The 19909-nt window shown below is 41.1% G+C and overlaps 3 protein-coding genes across 3 annotated transcripts; 2 read left to right on the forward strand and 1 right to left on the reverse strand.

Moving 5' to 3' along the window:
- Positions 1-2596: 2596 nt before the first annotated feature.
- Positions 2597-4755, forward strand: LOC140675552 (uncharacterized). Its single transcript, XM_072910143.1, has one exon. The coding sequence runs from the start codon at positions 3482-3484 to the stop codon at positions 4505-4507; it is 1026 nt and encodes a 341-aa protein (XP_072766244.1). The 5' UTR covers positions 2597-3481; the 3' UTR covers positions 4508-4755.
- Positions 4756-9360: 4605 nt separating this feature from the next.
- Positions 9361-10469, reverse strand: LOC140675587 (uncharacterized). The gene is made up of 2 exons (XM_072910171.1): positions 10200-10469; positions 9361-10028 (listed from the first exon to the last, which is right to left on the reverse strand). The coding sequence occupies exons 1-2, from the start codon at positions 10467-10469 to the stop codon at positions 9399-9401; spliced, it is 900 nt and encodes a 299-aa protein (XP_072766272.1). The 3' UTR covers positions 9361-9398.
- Positions 10470-15154: 4685 nt separating this feature from the next.
- LOC140675532 (uncharacterized) lies at positions 15155-16664 on the forward strand. The gene is made up of 2 exons (XM_072910128.1): positions 15155-15782; positions 15863-16664. Exons 1-2 carry the CDS (start codon positions 15682-15684, stop codon positions 16428-16430), a joined length of 669 nt encoding a protein of 222 aa, XP_072766229.1. The 5' UTR covers positions 15155-15681; the 3' UTR covers positions 16431-16664.
- Positions 16665-19909: the final 3245 nt, after the last annotated feature.

Genomic DNA, 19909 nt, shown 5'->3' on the forward strand with positions numbered 1-19909 from the left:
GAACCTTTATGATGATGATTCGACCACCAATTGAATAATTTAAATACATTTGTAAAGCACAATTTCATACATGTCTATCGCAACGCAGAGTAGCATCTAATTTATCTAAAGCAGGAACGTCATCATAGTCGTTATCCAATGTCTCGATAATAAGACCGATTCTCTCATCGTCTTCCAGTAAATTTGCCAACCATTCTCGTTTTTCATGTCCTTTGACATACACTCGAGAAGATGCATCTTTCAACGTCACGGCGTCAGTGATTAAACGTTTGGCTCTGTAGTACGGAATGTTTCCATCTTCCCATTGCAGATTGTGATGTTTTCCAATCAACCATGCAACTTGAGACCTCTCAGATCTCGTGAGTAAACGGAATGGTGTAAGACTCGTAAAAATATAATGAGAGAGTACAGAGTCCTTTATCAGAATCGCAATTTCTTTCACGATAAACTTTCCTCCAACGATAAATCCTTGGAGATTCACAAACGTTAGCACAACCATAATGAAATGATATTGGCGAGAACTACGACGGACAACTAATGTCAATCATCGAGTATCGCCAGTTTTATAATGTTATAATGTTATAACATTGAAGGGGATTATTCCTGATTCATGTAATTTTGCGGACATTTGTCAACGGGTTATATTCGACAATGCGATCGTGCAAGATGAGGCAATATGCGGTAGTATTTGCGGGTACATCTAGCTTACATTCAAATTCTATTCTTACGTCCACGGTAGCATTTTTGACAGACTCGTTTTGTCGCGAGCAGTCAATGATTGTGAGAGGACCGCACTCTAGAAATTTTGCCATGGTAAATAATACATTATCATTATTGCATCCGTAATAAGATTTACGAAAACGCGCATACATGTCGAATAGGATAGCGTATCTCTTTTTATCAAAATCCAAATTTAAATCATCATACGGATAAAAATCAGAGTTTAGATAGAGTTTAACGTTTGTCAATTTGCAGTCGTCAAATTTGGTAATATCTTTCGACGCGACATTTTTTCTATCAGTCTGTAGTGCAAAGATTACGTATCGCGGTTTCTCCAGCTGAGAGGCAGTTTTCACAGTCCACGAATGCTTAGTCGTACTGTGTAGCAAAGGAAATTCGTATAGATCCCACGAGCGAAAACTCATGTTCAAATATCTACCGCTCTCCAACGCTCGTAGCAAGGACAGTTTACTAATTTCGTTCAATATTACGTGAGACATACGCCATTGTATTTTGTGTAATTCAATCTCAGCTTCAGCAACCTGAGCTCCAAATAGACAATTGTTATTGTTGCGTGAACGTATTAGAATCAATGACGAGCGTTAATCACAACGCGCTTATAATCCTCGCAAAATCTAAGCAACATGTTGAGCGGCACGCAAAAATTGAAGTAACCTTCACCACCATTATTTTCAATTATATTCCACGCAGCATTGTGCAAGATTTTACTTCTCTCGTGTGTAAGAGAAATGTAGTTTTTAATCGTGCAAGTTATTCCAACGTTTCTGTTGCGATCAATTTCCACACGTTGAGTTCATATCGAAATTCATCAAACATGAATGCAACGCAATTATTTCCCAATATCATTAGTTCATCCTTTTTTCTTATCGTCAATTTTCCTTCGACGTAAAGGAAGCTTTTGCACGGTAACGTGTACAAATCCTGATGCTGTATAGGTATCCGTATCTCATCGCTATATCCAAGTGTTGTATTTGCGTATGGATTGTACGTATGAGTTTCAATCTTTACTATACGGTCGTCAAAGATCGATTCGCTTCCAATGTTCAAAATGTCAATCATTCTTTCAATTATTTCGTACGACAAATCCCAAAGACTTTAAAAATTCACGATTCAACGCGCTGAGTTTCTTTTTAGCGTAACCAGACACCTGATTATTGTCACCAGACACCGCTCGCCTCCTCGCAAAAGTATTGTCCCTCGTAAAGATATTGTCTCTCGCGTGCTTCGTTTCATTCAACACGAGCTACAACACTATTTTTGACGTCGTCGTACGTGCAATCGTACGGTAATTTCCTCTCCTCGAAAACCGAGCAATCGACCCTCCTGATCCACAACACGTATCGTTAAATCAGTAATGCTTCGCACGACGATCGGTAGATAAATGATTTGCGCGGACGTTTCCGATATCTTATATCCCGGTGGTACGCTCGGAGAAAATTCATGTATCGTGTGTACACGCACTGGCATAAGTAGTGTTATAGTGGGGATTCTAAGCCATGGGGCGCTGAGGGGGGTGCGGGGGCGGGGGTATCTGGGAGGCGCGAGGGGTCTGATGTTAGGGAAAGGGGGGTGGGGGGTGGGGGGAAGGGTCCTACACACGTTCGAAAGTAGATGTTTATCTTTGCGGTTGATTTTATAGCCGGGGGCATTTTAGAAGTCATAAAATTGTTTTTTTTCTAGTTTTATGATCATTTTATGGTCATTATATCATTAGGATTTTAAGCGCCAACGTTCGGCAGCTTTGCACCCTCGCGGAAAATCTTCCATAAAACTGGAGCAAAACATCTTCCATAATTTTTAGGGAAAGAACTGCAACTGCAAGGTGTTTATCTTTGTGGTTGATTTATAGCCGGGGGACATTTTAGAAACCATAAAAGTGTTTTTTTCTTTTTTTCTAATTTTTATGATCATTTTATGACCATTAGAATATTATGGAAAAAGAGATTTTAAGCGCCGGCGTTCGGCAGCTTTGCACCCTCGCGGAAAATCTCCCATAAAACTGGAGCGAAACATCTTCCGAATTTTTAGGAAAAGAACTGCAACTGCAAGGTGTTTATCTTTGTGGTTGATTTATAGCCGGGGGACATTTTAGAAGGGATAAAAGTCGTGGGAAAACAATAGAAATTTTGGCCGACGCTGCGACGAACATGTCGGAACGTTTTTATAGATGCAAAAGCGTTGACGTTCGGTAGGATGTGTTAAGACAGCATTAGGCGAAATATAAGAAGAATGAGAGCCCCGTCAAACCATAGTACGATTTGAAAAGGCATACAGGAAACTGTGGAAAAACAAAAAAAAATTTGAGTGGTTACTATCAGGCATTAGAATTGTTAGTGACAGTGAATAGTGAATAAATGGAAAATATTAATTTTGAAGCGATAATAGACGAGTCGTCAGACGAAGAGCATGCGTTGTCGGACGATAGTAATTATATTAGTGATTGCAGTAATACCGATTTTGACGACAACGTAGTAGAAAATGAACAACTCCGTGCGCAAAATCAACGTAAGATTTGCGCCATACACTTTTATTATTCAACGGGTGGTGCTCTAGCTCTCTGTGCTTCGTGTATGGACACCTTTCGAGATGACATCGGATTAATATACGAAATACGGAGACATAAAGTTACATCGCCCGATGAGGTGGATATGCGATGGTGCAGTAGCTGTCAAATTTTATTACATATAATAATGTCGCGTAATATGTGTTATGTTTGCACACAAAAATAGAGAGAGAAAAAATGGAAAACGTGCAGCAGAAAGAACGCGACTTGTTGGAGCGTTCCCACCAAGTCACCACATTGGGTGAATATTTTGGATGGCTGCAGCATTGCGAGGAGTTTATCGAAGAGCTTGAAGAACGCAGCCGTGTCAAGCGTCCGCGACTCTCAATCGGAAATAGACAATTTTTGGTGACAAGAATTGCGCGACTCGAGGGTGCAAAAACTCGATTGCAGAGACAGTTTATACCCAGTGGTGGTGATTATAGTAGTGAAAATAACTCGGAGAGACTCATATGGCGAGAGATTGATACGGCGTTTGAGAGCCGCATCTTGACTGGTGCGGTTATAAATTATAATCACATCGAACCTCGTCAATTTTTGGAAGATGCGAGTGACATTGTGCTCGAGCACGTGCGAGACGTTATGCAAAAACATAACAGTGTGAAAGTGAATACAGTGTTTAACGGCGAGTTTGTGGCGGGCGATAAGCATGCCAATAAATCAATCAATACGAGAAACTGTGAACTCTTACATACATCCGATTTACGCGAGTGGTATGAGCGGCGAGTCGTCGAGCCAATCCTTGCATCGCTCGAAGAATTTCAGGAACGCGATAGCGGATGGGCATTATCGCGTATACTAAATTTGACTGTAAATATAAATAAATATAATCCTATGCGCGCCGGATGTTACGTGCAATTATCGCGAAAGATAATAATGAAACGAGCAGTGGTTAACGTGCAATCTAAAGACAATGCATGTTTTGCGTGGGCGGTAGTGGCTGCTCTGTATCCAGCTGAAAGATGCACACACCGACAATCATCGTACCCGCATTATACAACAGTACTAAATCTCCAAGATATTGAGTTTCCAGTCACTCTTAATCAAATTAAAAAATTTGAAATTTATAATGACATTTCAATCAACGTGTACAGTTTTGAAAACGAAAACATTGTCCCTATTCACCTTACGGAGCAAAAAAGAGACAAGCACATCAACTTGCTGCATGTGCAAGATGCGCAAGATATCGGACATTTTGCATGAATCAAGAATCTATCTAGACTTGTTAGTATGTAACTCAGCAAACACAAGACTAAAAAATATATCTGCGATCGGTATGTATATTTAATAAAACTGTCTAAAAATATTTAAAACAAGGATATAAAAATTTTAACTTTTATTTTACAGATGCATGCACTATTTTCACTCGGTCGAGAAATTGCAATCACATACAGTAGACTGTGGAAAGATGAACGACTGCGCTATCCGATTACCGAGCGATAAGGATAAGTGGCTCGCATTAACCAACTACAACAGGAAGGAGCGACTACCTTTCGTCGTGTACGCCGACCTGGAGTGCGTTTTGGTGAAAAAAGAAGAAGAAAATTTTTATCAACATCACCAAGTATTTAGTATGGCTTATTATGTACATTGCTCGTACGATAATTCGTTATCCGCGTATCATTCTCGTCGCGAAGCCAATTGCGTTGCATGGTTCACCGACGAACTTAAAAATTTGGCGCAACATGTAGAAAATATTTTAACAACCAATGTCCCCATGGTAAATTTAACGCAAAATGAATGGAAAGAATTTCGAAGTGCGACTCAGTGTCATATATGTGAGAAACCATTCGTAGAAGATGATACGCGCGTACGCGATCATTGTCATTTGACCAGGCGGTACAGAGGTCCCGCGCATTCAAATTGCAATCTAAATTACAAAGAATCTTTTTGCATTCCAATAGTATTTCACAATTTATCTGGTTATGATTCTCACTTTATAATCGAGGAAATAGCCACAGCGTTCGAAGGGGGAATCGATTTACTTCCGATAACAAAAGAAAAATATATTTCATTTACAAAACATATTAAAGATACGAAAGACAAACCGGGAAATCACATTAAATTACGTTTCATAGATTCATATAAATTTCTCACAACAAGTCTCGACAAATTGGCGTCTTTTCTGAGCAAGGATAAACTCAAAATTTTACAATCGGAATATAAAAATTTATCCGCCGAAGATTTCAATTTATTAACAAGAAAAGGTGTCTTCCCGTACGAGTACATTGACTGCGTAGATAAATTGCAAGATGCGTGTTTACCATCACGAGAATCATTTTACAGTTCCTTGACAGGAAACACAGTATCTGAGAGCGATTACGCGCACGCTGAGATTGTGTGGAAGCGATTCTCCATTCGAACGCTAGGCGAATATAGCGATCTGTATTTAAAAATCGATGTTTTGTTATTAGCAGACATTTTTGAAAATTTCCGAGAGTTGTATCAAGAGTTATGGGCTCGACCCCGCGTATTACTATACTCTTCCCGGTTACACGTGGGACGCCATGTTAAAGTATACGAAAATTATATTTGAATTACTCACAGACATTGACATGGTTATGTTTATCGAACGAGGTATACGCGGTGGTCTGAGTCAATGTTCCAACAGGTACGCGCGTGCTAATAACAAGTACATGCAGTCGTATGACTTATCAAAACCATCAACGTACTTGATGTATTTCGATGTTAATAATTTATACGGATGCGCAATGTGTCAACCATTGCCCTACGCCGATTTTCAGTGGGTCGATAATATTTCCAATTTTGATGTATCATCGATCGCGCTCGATTCGTCTACAGGCTACATCCTCGAAGTCGATCTCGAGTATCCGCAGCATCTTCACGATTCGCACACTGACCTACCGTTTTGTCCGACACACGACAAACCACCCGGCAAGCGCGAGGGCAAGCTTCTCGCAACCGTATACGATAAGAAGCGTTACGTGATACACTATCGCAACCTGCAGCAATGTTCACGTCACGGTCTTCGTGTTACAAAAATTCATCGTATATTACAATTTACTCAATCTCCGTGGCTCCGTACTTATATAGAACTCAACACAAAATTTAGAACACTAGCAAAAAATGATTTTGAAAAAAATTTGTACAAACTAATGAATAATGCAGTGTTTGGCAAAACGATGGAAAATGTGCGCAATCGCGTAGATGTTAAACTTTTAACAAAATGGGACGGAAGATACGGCGTAGAGACATTGATTGCAAAACCAAATTTTCATAGCAGAAGCATTTCTTCGGAAAATCTAATCGCTGTAGAATTACGTAAACTCGAGGTGAAATTCTACAAACCAATTTACGTAGGTATGTGTATTCTCGATATATCTAAGACATGTTTGTACGAATTTCACCACGATTATATGGTACCAATGTATCGGGAGAGATGCAAAGTCATGTACACTGATACGGATAGTCTTATATATCACATTGAGTGCGACGATGTGTACGAGAATATGAAACGCGACATCAGCAGATTTGATACGAGCGACTATGCGATAGACAATGCGTACGGTATACCGCTCGTGAATAAAAAGGTACCGGGTCTAATGAAGGATGAAAACAACGGTACCATAATGATTGAATTTGTCGGGCTTAGAGCAAAAATGTATGCGTTGCGCGTGGATGGTAAAAAGGATACGAAAAAGGTAAAAGGCGTCAAGAGTAACGTTGTTGCGAGAACGATAACGTTTGACGATTACACGCGGTGTTTGAACGAAGAGATTGAATTAACGCGTAGTCAATCGTGTATAAGATCAAAATTACACAAGGTATACACCATTCGCGAAACAAAAATTGCTCTAAGTCCATACGACGACAAGCGGTATATCGTACCTACAACTATTGATACGTTACCGTGGGGACATTATAAGATATCTTTATAAAATATAATGTGTGTGTGTGTGTGTGTGTGTGTGTGTGTGTGTGTGTGATTTTTTTTTTCTTGTATGTATATTTCATATTTTATATATTGTAATGACTATTGGAAAGGATCTATTAATAAAGATTTTGTATATTTCAAATATTTCATATATTTTTTATATTGAATACATTGTATTTCTTATAAAATTAAATTACATGATCCTTATGTACCCAAGAATTGTGCGAGCTATCAAATCCCAACCATTTCATGTAAACCTCGTCACCCCTCCTGCGCAGTATTTTCTCCACGAGATACACATCTGGATAATTCGCGCGATGCAACTCGTGCTCGTAAAATGCTCCAGCGATAGATTTTTTGCGATAATCCTCGAGTAGATATGTTACGGGATTAGTATGTTGCACTTTAACAATCTTAAACACCTCGGTTGTCCAATTTGGTGTGTAACCCTTTTCGAAAAGTTTTTTGTATTTGCTAACGCGTACCAGGTCACCTACTTTAAACTTTGCAAGAGCAGCAATTTTTATACTGTTGTATACAGTATTTAAAAGTCTATCAGCGATCGTGGGAGTAACATCGATAGGTCTCATATTGATAGTGCGATGTTTTCGCGCGTTATATTCTGCAACGAGTCGGGATAGCGCGTCGATCCACTTGTAAGTTCCGTTCAGCGTAAACATCTTCCACATGTCGTTCTTCAGCGTGCGATTGAATTGCTCGACGACAGACGCCTTCAATACCGAATATGTGGAATAGTGATTAATGTTATGTTTCCGTATAAGCCGTTGCACATCGGTATTGTAAAATTCCTTCCCGTTATCAGTTTGTATGTTTTTCGGGCATCTCTTGCTATCTCGAATTATTTTGGCGATTGCATCAGCCGTCTCCCTTCCACCTTTACTCTTGAGTGGTGCAGCCCATGCATACTTGCTCAACACATCGATGACGGTGAGTATGTAGTGGTAACCTTTGTTGAAACGAGAATACGGACGCATCTCGACGATGTCGGCTTGCCACAGATCATCGTATCCCCGCACTATGACGTGTCTTCGGGGAAAATTTTTTCTCGCTGGCGCATGCAGTTCGTTCACCAACTGTCGTCTCTCCAAACTATGTTGATTCTTTGCTTTGTCAGTTTTTCTCGATGTCCGTTTGTTGTTCACATTTTTTTCACTCATTTTCGTTTATCGCCTTTAATAGCCTTCTTGACCTGTTCTTGACCTGTTCTTGACCTGTTCTGACCTGTTTTTAACCTGTTCTTGACCTGTTCTTGGCCTGTTCTTGGCCTGTTCTGACCTGTTCTGACCTGTTCTTGACCTGTTCTTGACCTGTTCTTGACCTGTTCTGACCTGTTCTTGACCTGTTCTGACCTGTTCATCGCCGTCCTTCACCCATTCGAAAATCGTTCTTGACCCGTTCGCAGCCTTTTTCACAGTCGTTTTTGACTCGTTCGTAGCCGCTTCTGACCCGTTCGTAGCCTCGTTCACAGACGTCTTTTGACCGATCGTAGGAGTTCTTGAGTTGTTTGTAACCTTGAGTGTAGCCGTTAAGAACGTGTTCGTAGCCTCGTTCGCAGCCCTGCTTGAGATGCTGATAGCCTCGTTCGAAGCTGTTGCAGCTGCTGCTAGGTCGTTCACTGCCACTGCCACTCATTGTAGTTTAGATAGCAGTTCGATAATTCTTCGTAGCTGTTCGATAATTGTTCGCAGCCGTTCTATAATCCTTCGTAGCTGTTCGATAACCGTTTGATAGCCGCTCCTAACCCGTTCACTGATGCTCATTTAGGTTTGATAGCTGTTTCTGAGTTAGCGTTAGCCGGGCGTTGAAGTTCGTTTAGCACAATCTGTATTGCTCGCACGTCCTTCTCAAGCGAAATCAGCTTCTCGTCTGATTCTTTCTGTTGATTCATTAATCTTTTAACGCAGGACTCCACGTACAGTTTGTTGACGGCATCGGTGTCAGCCTCTGGTTGCGCTACACGGCAAATCTTACGTGACCTTGCATCGAAGTCTGTAACGACGCGACACAAAGCGTTTTCGTGCACATAACTTTTTACCAATCTATCCCAAGAACCGTTGTTGTGCCGGTTGCATCATTTCTTGGATCGAATAATCCAAATTTGTTGATAGGCATTTTTTCTGATGCTTTGTAAAGTGTCACGCAACGCTGATCGACTGATTAGTTTTGTCGAGACACCATTTAATTTATAATAATTCCTGCTTCACGAAGTTCCTCGATGATCGACTGGATCTCGTTGTCGTGAGCGTTGTGACCAGCTTGGCGCGAAGCGTTGAGCAATCGTAGCCGATCCACTAGTTCGTTGGGATCGTCCCAGTGCACGTAATCAATCATATTGTTGGTTAGCGTCATAGCGCGAGGCATAGATATCTCCCCTCCAAATTTTGTATTTTTCGATTCGAGCGACATCAACGGTGCAATTATATGTTTGTACTTGTACCCCCTGTTACCCTTCAAATGGCCCTGCGCATCATAATCGCGTCTATGCGCGTTCGTCACCAATAATATGCTCTTGTATTTTTCCAAATCGTCCCCCCTCGTGTAAAGTTCGTCATCGGGAATTCTCTTGAAGATCAACTCGTACAATCCTGGCGTTCCAATGTACCGCACGTCGTCTATGATAATAGAGTCATCTTTGTTGATGTTGAATTGTTTGTTGCCGAGTCGCAGTTCATTCTTTCTGTCAAAATAGACTCCATACACATGATCAATCTCGTGATTTTTGTCGCCACTAAACAAAGCGCCTATGTACTTTTGCCCAAGTGGCCCAAAGTACTCCCGCAACGTTTCTTGAACTTCCGGCGTTTGTAACTTGTTTCAAACAAACGATGATTCGAGCATGTTGCCCGAGGTTTCGAAAACATCTTCGTTTACGCTTGTTGGTGCGGTTAACGGCGTAGAGGCTATCGACGGTTCATACAGTAAAACGTCCGATCGTTTCCTTTTTTTCGGTGTCGCATCTTCCTCTTCCTCTTTCTCTACCTCCTCATCTTTAGCCTCTTCCTTCTCATCCTCCTTGTATCGCTTGATTTTAATCTTTGCGCTACTCTCCGACTTATTTTTCACCGCGAACGAGTTGTCGACAATCTTTTGCAGCGGCTCGATAATAGGTTTAAAATGGGTCTTGACCGCGATATCGTCATCGATGTTACCGGTCTTCAAAGCGCGATGTTTATTGCGGATCGATTCGCTCGTTTTCGCAATCTCCTTCGCCATCTTTTCACGCTCGCGAATATTATCGCTCCCAGCCATATCGATAGAGAGTGTTGAACGCTCGCGTTTCACCCCTCACGACAGAATGTAGGCAACGACTAATCATTTTGTGGTATCGCAAACACGTTAAATCCGTTTCTGTATCGCCCGTTTGTAAGCAAGCTATCCTTGTCTATCACGAGAAATCCATACTTTTGCTGCCAACAAGTACGACATAACTTACTGAAATCCTCGTATGACATGTCGGTATTCACGTGATCGTTGTACACGTGTTTCAAGTTGGTGCCATCCTGTTTAAACAAGAGTAGCAGGTTCGCATTGTCGCGTAAAAGATGTTTCGGTATTCTCGCGTATGTCTGGCAGAGATAGAAGCAGTCGACGTTCGAATGGCGTCCCATTGAGAAATATTCTCTTATCGTATTTTGTTTGTCGCACGCCACGTCATCGAAAACGAAAATCAAGTTTGGACGTGCTTCGCTCGGTGGAATGACGTCACTGTTATTGGAGAATGTAAAATAGCCGATTTCATCGATCGACGTTAACAAATTCTCCAAATATTGATATTTTGGCTGTTGCAGTGACTTTGAATACACGTACACATTTTCAAAGCGGATGCCGTGCGGGCTTTCTATCAAACTAATCAACACGTTAGTTTTACCGCAATTCGAGGGGCCGCAAACGATTGCGCGTATAGTATTCGGCAGCATCGTACCGTGTCTACGCATCTCCGCATTGTCACCTATCGAGCGTAATCTGACGTCGTAATTTGTCACGCGTATCGCGAAAGGTTGTCGCACGAATTTCATTTTCCCACTTCCGATTCGGATCGCACGCCTGTCTATTTATAGCTGCGCGGAACTACAAAGTGTTCAGTAACGAAAAAATGTTTGTCCTGCTATCAAGTCCTTACGATATTCTCGATTTGAGTGCCGAACAGCTACAGTTTGTATCTAAAGCAGTTTTATTGCGAATGTGTGGCAATCACGTCCACTACGTGTGGAATAAACTTCCGGAATACATAAAGGCGGATTCGGAGGTTCAGACCTATCGTCGCTGTTTCGAACATTACAATCAACCGTGGCAACAAACGCACATTGACGGTCCAGCGCCAATGATAAAAGATTGTCGTGAATGTCAACGCAAATAAGCAGAGGTCTATTAAATCGTGCAATAAACGCGCTTCCTATCGAATTACATATTCCTGGATACCAGTTTTGCGGTCCGGGCACGCGGCTAGAAGAACGATTGGCTAGAGGTGATCGAGGTATCAACCCATTGGACGCAGCGTGTCGTGAACACGATATAGCGTACTTTCGGAGTAACGATCTTGCCGAAAGACACGCGGCGGATAGGATACTCGCCAAAAAGGCGCAAACTCGCATCACTGCGAAAGATTCGTCTCTCGGTGAGAGAGCCGCAGCCACAGCTGTCTGGATAGCGATGAAAACCAAAACGAAGTTCGGTATGGGTCTAAAGACGAAAACGATGAAAAAGATGGTGAAAAAACGAATACTTCCGGTAGCGAAACGCGGGGGTGTATTACCGATTCTACCAGTGTTGGGCGCTCTCGGATCTCTGATTGGTGGAGCGGCTGGTGTAGCAAAGATGGTGAACGATGGAAAAGCTACACAACGTCAGTTTCAAGAGATGCTACGTCACAATCGTGCCATGGAAGGTCGCGGATTGTATCTCGCACCATACAAATACGGACGAGGAGTCTCAATGAAAAAGAAGAAAAAAAAACGTCAAAGAGACGCTAAAAATGCCAGAGGGCGTAACTACCAATGTACAATTGCTGCAACTAGCAAAACGTATGCACATTCCATATTTTAGAGGTGTTTTTATGCGTAACTCATTACCGATCGGTGGTATATATCGAAACGAGAGCGGGATCATAAATTTGGATAACGCTAAAGGCTCGGGTACTCACTGGGTAGCGTATGCAAAGAGGGGGAATTGTGCTATATATTTTGACAGTTTTGGCAATCTTCGACCGCCGAATGAATTGGTGCGATATTTAAATGTGACAAAAATAGAATATAATCACACATCCTATCAAACTTATAATCAAAGCATCTGTGGACAATTGTACTTGCAGTTTCTCCGAACGGTCGATGCACGCGAATTTAAAGGCATACATTGCGCTATTTAACTTAGTATTCATTAAACAGTTTGGCCAACATGTCTATGACATTCACGCTGACTGGAAAGAGCAGCGTTCTCGCGGCAAACTACTTTCCCAACGTAGATTTAAGCGACGGTGAATACGAGCTTGGTCTAGCGGATTTTGAAAGTTATCACACAATATCGAACGTGAATTCCTCGAATAATAAATTTTACTTTGGCAAAGATGATGCGGAAATTACGATTCCCGAGGGATCATACGAGCTGCAAGCGATACATGAATTTTTGAAACATACAATTTTACGAAAACGTTCGCAACACACAGTTCGTGATGGTGATAAAAAACACACTGACGACGACGATAACTTTGAGCCTGGAGAATGGCCTATAGTGCTCCGCCTATAGTGCGCTAATTACAATACGATGAAGAGCGAGATCAAATGCGCCTACAGATTAAATTTTAGCAAGCCTAACAATATTGGATCGCTGCTAGGATTCTCGAACCGTATACTGCAGCCGCGAAAATGGTACGAGTCGGACGTGCCGATTAACATTATCAACGTGAACATTATCCGCGTCGAATGTAATGTGACCGCGGGTGCGTACAACAACGGCAAACTCGTTCATACGATACACGAATTTTCACCGAGGGTACCACCAGGATATAAGATATCGGAAACACCGGCGCACATCATTTACCTACCGATCATCGTGCGGTGCATTACGGATTTAACGTTACGCGTTGTCGACCAGGAAGGACAATTACTCGATTTTCGAGGAGAAGAGATCACCATTAGATTGCATGTACGGCGGCGGCGGTAAAATTAGCGTGTGATGCTCGGTGTGTTGAACGGATCGAAAGACGTGAGAGACAATATAATCTTTACGACGTCAGCGACAACAACATCGACATTTGCTAATATCCAATCATCCGGCACTAAGAAAAAGAAATTGAACGCATCAAACGTTGCGTTTTTACAATCTTTGGGATTCGTGGTGCGAAACATTTAAACGATGACTGACATTCTCGACATCGCGGATGAGCCAATCTTCGACGATCGCATCGTCAAGATTGAGACTCACTCCTATAACCCATTCGCCAACACAACGTTCGGATACAGTGATGAGATAAGAATACCCATACAACAACAGGATCTGTATACATTGCCGTACGAGAGTTTCTTATACATCGAGGGAGAATTAAAGATAAAGAAGCCAGCTGGAGAATTCAATGTAGTACTGCAAAATAATTGCGTTACATTCATGTTTGACGAGATTCGATATGAACTCGATGGTGTGGAGATTGATCGAAATAGAAACGTGGGAATAACAAGTATGCTCAAAAACTATGTAACAATATCATCCGTTAGAAGCGTGATTATGAGAAATGCTGGCTGGAGTGAGCCAACTATTGTGGATGGACACTTTAATTTTTGCGTACCGCTCTACATGTTATTGGGATTTTGCGAGGATTACAGACGCATAGTAATTAACGCTCGTCACGAATTGATCTTAATACGATCGCGCAATGACAACAATTGTCTGCTTGGAACTTCGACGCTGGAGCCTGTGATCAACATATTCAAGATACAATGGCAAATGCCACATGTGTTGTTGAGTGAAATTAAAAAGCTGTCTATGCTGCGCGCTCTGGAAAGCGGACGCTACCTCAGCATGGGTTTTCGCTCGTGGGATCTGTACGAGTTTCCGCTGTTGCAGCGTACAACCAAACATTCGTGGGCCATTAAGACCGCGACTCAGCTGGAGAAACCACGATATGTTATCTTTGCTCTGCAGACAGGCCGGAAGAATGTTATGTCCGAAGATGCGAGTAAATTCGACGACTGTAAATTAACAACGTGAAACTCTATCTGAACTCGGAATGTTATCCGTACGATGACATGAATCTGGATTTCGATAAAAACAGATGGTCGATTCTGTACGACACGTACGCGCGTTTCTGCAAAAACTATTACGGATACGAGTACCTCGAACCGAGTCTCACTGTCTCACTGTTTCTACAGTACGGTCCGTTTGTGATCATCGATTGTTCTCGACAAAACGAATCGGTCAAGAGTGCAACCGTGGATGTGCGATTGGAATTTGAGTGTAAGGAGAATGTGGCTAATAATACGACTGCGTACTGTCTCATCATACACGATCGCGTAATCCACTACAAGCCGTTGACCAACGTTGTGCGCAAAATTACCTAAGTGTTTGCGACAATAATTTAGAGAGAGGGAAAGCTGGATATAAATCCGAGTGTTACGAGATGATTGTCATTCTTCTTAACTGACGAAAAGAGATCTCATCATGTCTGTACCAACGTTTGTCGATCTGCAAGGATTTGTCGTTTCGAATAAATTCATCGCAAAGGAGGTGGCGGTGCTGAGAAGAGGAACTGTTCTCGCACACTACATTTTTCGGAGTCCTATACCATGGCATCTCCTTACAAAATCCGAAAAGTGTCAAGCTTCATGGTTGATTGCGAATCATCATGGACTACAATGGGAGGATGGAATCGTTGCGTACAGCATGGCGAAACGATTGATTACAACAGCTGTAGTTGAAGAAGAAGAAGATGATAAAATGCAGTGTATCGTATACGTTAAAGAATGCCAGAAACGAGAATGGCTTGCTAATATGCTCGGCGACGATGCGAGAGAAAATTTAATCATTGAGACCTTGGATGCTGATTACGACGATATCGAATCTCTAAATAATCTAGATGTTAAAAATACTATACGATGTGAAAAACATGTTAAGAATTGCGCATTACAAAATGTATTCGAAATATTTAACTGGTGGTCACAACGCCAGAAAGAATTGCAAGATTTGGAAAAATAAAATATTTAAACACTAATATGTTTTATTTCTTATTCCCCCTCCTCATTCCCTCCCTCCCTCCCTCCCTCACGAGTCATTTAAGAATTCTTTTTATCCGAGTATCGTCTCTCTCTCCCTTCTAAAAATTTCAGAGCACTAAAGTATTCTAGAATCTCCCACCACATTTACCACTAATCTCCCACTACTTTGAAAAACGGGATGTCACGTATATTTGATTCTTCATACGGTCAGTGTTGCGTTAACCGTTCGTGAAAGTGGTCCACTTTTGAAATCTGGAAATATGTACTACGTCGAAAGAAGCAGTGGCGGCCCCAGCAGAAGCGTGAATAATTACGTACCGAATCGTTATGAAACTCCATTGTTTGAGAACAAATGTGACAAGTAAGTTTTTGTTTAACTTCTTTCTATTTTTTCACAAATTGTTTTTAAACTAATTTTTTTTTATTTTATTTTTTCTACAGCATTTCGTTGAAGCGTCGTGCGATTCGTATACTAAGTAGACGATACGCATTGACAACCACGGAATTCAAATTCCTTGAAATTGGTATCAACGTGGGTACACCGAGTTACGTGGAAATTGTCATAGGAGATCATCAAGGAAAGGAACTGGTATTATCTCTCGAAACGTGGAAGGGACTCTACGAGCAACGTCGCAAAATTCACGATTTACTGCGAAAGGACTCTAAAGATACCTATAATTTTATAAGCGTTGGACCGCTAACAGTGCGAGTTCATACGATTAACGATACTAAACTTATAAGTCTCGAATCTTTAAACGTACGCATGATGATGATTGAACCGACGTTACACCGTATGTTTAATCTCAATCAATGCATCGATGTAACCTTTGATCGATTGGTTAGAATCACCGAGACAGTCGATACTAAGTTTACACAATTCTCCAATATCGCGTCCACTATAACGGATAATAAAAAAGTGTTAAATGTAATATGCGCCAGCGACGCCTTCAATAAACATCAACTCGTCGATTGCGAACTGGTAGCTTTAGTTTTTAGTCACAATATGTAATAAAAAAAAAATATATATAAAAGAGAAGAATAAAGTTTTTTTAAATTTAAATCATGATATAATTTACTCGCACGCATTTCCCATCCGTGCTTCCTCCCACCCGTAAACAGTCCCAGTTCTCATATGTAGCTCGTTGCGGGGAATGACGTCATGCTGGGAAGGGAGATGCGAAGCTAGGGACCGCGAGAGAGTAAGCGCTAGGAAAGAAAGAAATAGCGCGAGGCAAAGGAGAGCGAGAGAGTAAACGCTAGGAAAGAAAGAGATAGCGCGAGGCGAAGGAGAGCGAGAGAGTAAACGCTAGGAAAGAAAGAGATAGCGCGAGGTGAAGGAAAGCGAGAGAGTAAACGCTAGGAAAGAAAGAGATAGCGCGAGGCGAAGGAGAGCGAGAGAGTAAACGCTAGGAAAGAAAGAGATAGCGCGAGGTGAAGGAAAGCGAGAACGCAAACAGTAATTATTTTTCTTTTTTCTTTTTATAATTTTTTTTTTCTTTTTATTATTTTTTTTTCCTTTTTATTATTTTTTTCTTCCTTTTTATTATTTTTTTCTTTTTTTTCTTTTTATATTAAAATATTAAGTTATTATATCTAATTATATCTAGTATATGAAGGAAGAAGGATGGGATAGATGAAGGAAGTGCAAGCAAGCAATTATATGTGTTTTAACATAATTTTTTTTATTTAAAAAGTGTGTGTGTTTATTTACAGAAATCTGTGTGTGTGTGTGTGTGTGTGTGTGTGTGTGTGTGAATTTAAAAATAAAAATAAAAAGAAAAAGATATAAAAAAAAAAAAAATATATAAGAGATTGCACGCCGATGGTCGAGCGGTACGGCACGACGGCGACTGCTGCTGCGAGGCGCTGGAGGGGATGACCGGGCGGTCGTGGTGGCGTCCAGGTAGGGCTCCTGCATAACAGAAAAAAAAAATTTATTAATATTTTCATAATTTGAAAAAGAATACTTACACATCAAGGATTACTTACAATTACTGATCAGAATCAGTATCAGAATCTGGATCATTGTCGATAACATGTTATAGATACAACATGTTATCGATATGTTGACGGATTTCCCGATGGATTTCTTGTAACTGCTCAGGACATGCTTGCCGATTTCCGCCTGGTAAACAACAATTCTCGCAAGGCTTTCCCCTTAGTCTGTTGTTTTCATTCGTCCATATATAACTTTGTAGTTTAAAGATCACTGTTGAGGAATTTTTTATGTCAAGTTCGCGATTTCGTTGAAACTCCACCACCGCATTCAATAGTTTTTTGGTCACCATTTTTTTCAGCACTTAATCCTAGTAAATGTCTACAAAAGTTTATTGCTGCGCACAAAAACGGCACACACTACATGCTATTACTTGGCACAGTGAGTGTCCACAATTATTACACGAGTTCCAACCGTGATAAATATATTGTCCTGTTTCATGTTTATACACAATTTTACCTTGTGTATATGAATCTTGAACTTCGATGAAACATCCCGAACAAAATTTTTCACTATTTTCCTCGTCGTTGTCATACTTTTTTACTTCGTAATAAAATATGATGTTACACATTTCCTGCCGTTCAGTTATAATTCGTAAATCTTCACGCACTAACGGCACTACTTGTTCATTCAAATAGTCTTCCGGATCACTCTCATAATCAGAGTCATTTACTATTTCCACTTCTTCATCGCTGTCGTCGATAATAACCACATCTTCATTGTCTTCATTGTCTTCGATGACAATCACATCTTCTATATCCATTTTAGCACTAAATCGAAAGACACTCGACGACTGTTGAATACGTTTTAACGCGGAGACAGATTCTCAAATTCGAGCAGCCGAATGTTGGCGCTGGTGCGTTGCATTCTTTCCTTAAAAATTATGGAAGATGTTTCGCTCCAGTTTTATGGGAGATTTTCCGCGAGGGTGCAAAGCTGCCGAACGCCGGCGATTAAAATCTTTTTTTCCATAATGGCGCTGATGCGTTGCATTCTTTCCTTAAAATTATGGAAGATGTTTCGCTCCAGTTTTATGAGAGATTTTCCGCGAGGGTGCAAAGCTGCCGAACGCCGGCGCTTAAAATCTCTTTTTCCATAATATTCTAATGGTCATAAAATGATCATAAAAATTAGAAAAAAAGAAAAAAACACTTTTATGGTTTCTAAAATGTCCCCCGGCTATAAATCAACCACAAAGATAAACACCTTGCAGTTGCAGTTCTTTCCCTAAAAATTCGGAAGATGTTTCGCTCCAGTTTTATGGGAGATTTTCCGCGAGGGTGCAAAGCTGCCGAACGCCGGCGCTTAAAATCTCTTTTTCCATAATATTCTAATGGTCATAAAATGATCATAAAAATTAGAAAAAAAGAAAAAAACACTTTTATGGTTTCTAAAATGTCCCCCGGCTATAAATCAACCACAAAGATAAACACCTTGTAGTTGCAGTTCTTTCCCTAAAAATTATGGAAGATGTTTTGCTCCAGTTTTATGGAAGATTTTCCGCGAGGGTGCAAAGCTGCCGAACGTCGGCGCTTAAAATCCTAATGATATAATGACCATAAAATGATCATAAAACTAGAAAAAAAACAATTTTATGACTTCTAAAATGCCCCCGGCTATAAAATCAACCGCAAAGATAAACATCTACTTTCGAACGTGTGTAGGACCCTTCCCCCCCACCCCCCCGACCCCCCTTTCCCTAACATCAGACCCCTCGCGCCTCCCAGATACCCCCGCCCCCGCACCCCCCTCAGCGCCCCATGGCTTAGAATCCCCACTATAACACTACTGGCATAAATGGTATCCGTCGGTAAATGTGTATGTACGTACGTGTATGACAACCGAAAGCGTCACATACACATGCAGCGCGTACATACGTGTCACTTGAAGCGCGGCGGAATTCATGCAACGGAGAAGAAAAAAGTGGGAGGCAATCCGATGTTGCATCCTTAGCGCAAGACGCACGATCGAGAGAGAAAGCATGACAAGACGTGATGCCGATTAGTGGTGTCCTATAACTCTGTCTCACTCACTCTACGCATGAATGAGCGAGAGAGCTATAGGACACCGCGTTGTCTTTATATTCGTCTCGTTCGCTCTCGCGCTTATGTCATGTTTTTTTTTTTATTCCTTCAAGAAACGTGGCTGAGTCTTGCGGATCGAATACCGGCATTCATAAAATTTTAATTATATCATATATTAGAAATTGATCGGTTTCATATATATAGCAAAGAAACATATTCCATAAAAAATGGGTGCAAATTTACAATTACTGTTCTAGTGAATCGGTTGTCATACACGTACGTACATACACATTTACCGACGGACACCATTTATGCCGGTGCGTGTACGCGCTTACTATTGCTATATGCATCAGCGGTCACACTGCATTCTATACGAATAATGTTTACGTTAATAATATTTATCGGCACATCTGATTCGTACCATTTCCGCGGCTGCAATACACGATTCGAGAATCCCAACAACGATCT

The sequence above is a fragment of the Anoplolepis gracilipes genome, unplaced genomic scaffold (genome assembly GCF_047496725.1).
Source record: "Anoplolepis gracilipes unplaced genomic scaffold, ASM4749672v1 Contig19, whole genome shotgun sequence".
Lineage (NCBI taxonomy): Eukaryota > Metazoa > Arthropoda > Insecta > Hymenoptera > Formicidae > Anoplolepis > Anoplolepis gracilipes.

Coding starts and splice junctions, on each gene's coding strand:
- LOC140675552 (XM_072910143.1), top strand. CDS start 3,482: ATGGAAAACGTGCAGCAGAAAGAACGCGACTTGTTGGAGCGTTCCCAC.
- LOC140675587 (XM_072910171.1), bottom strand. CDS start 10,469: ATGGCTGGGAGCGATAATATTCGCGAGCGTGAAAAGATGGCGAAGGAG. Junction 10,029..10,199: donor AAGAGGCTAAAGATGAGGAG/GTAGAGAAAGAG, acceptor GTTTGAAACAAG/TTACAAACGCCGGAAGTTCA.
- LOC140675532 (XM_072910128.1), top strand. CDS start 15,682: ATGTACTACGTCGAAAGAAGCAGTGGCGGCCCCAGCAGAAGCGTGAAT. Junction 15,783..15,862: donor TTTGAGAACAAATGTGACAA/GTAAGTTTTTGT, acceptor TTTTTTCTACAG/CATTTCGTTGAAGCGTCGTG.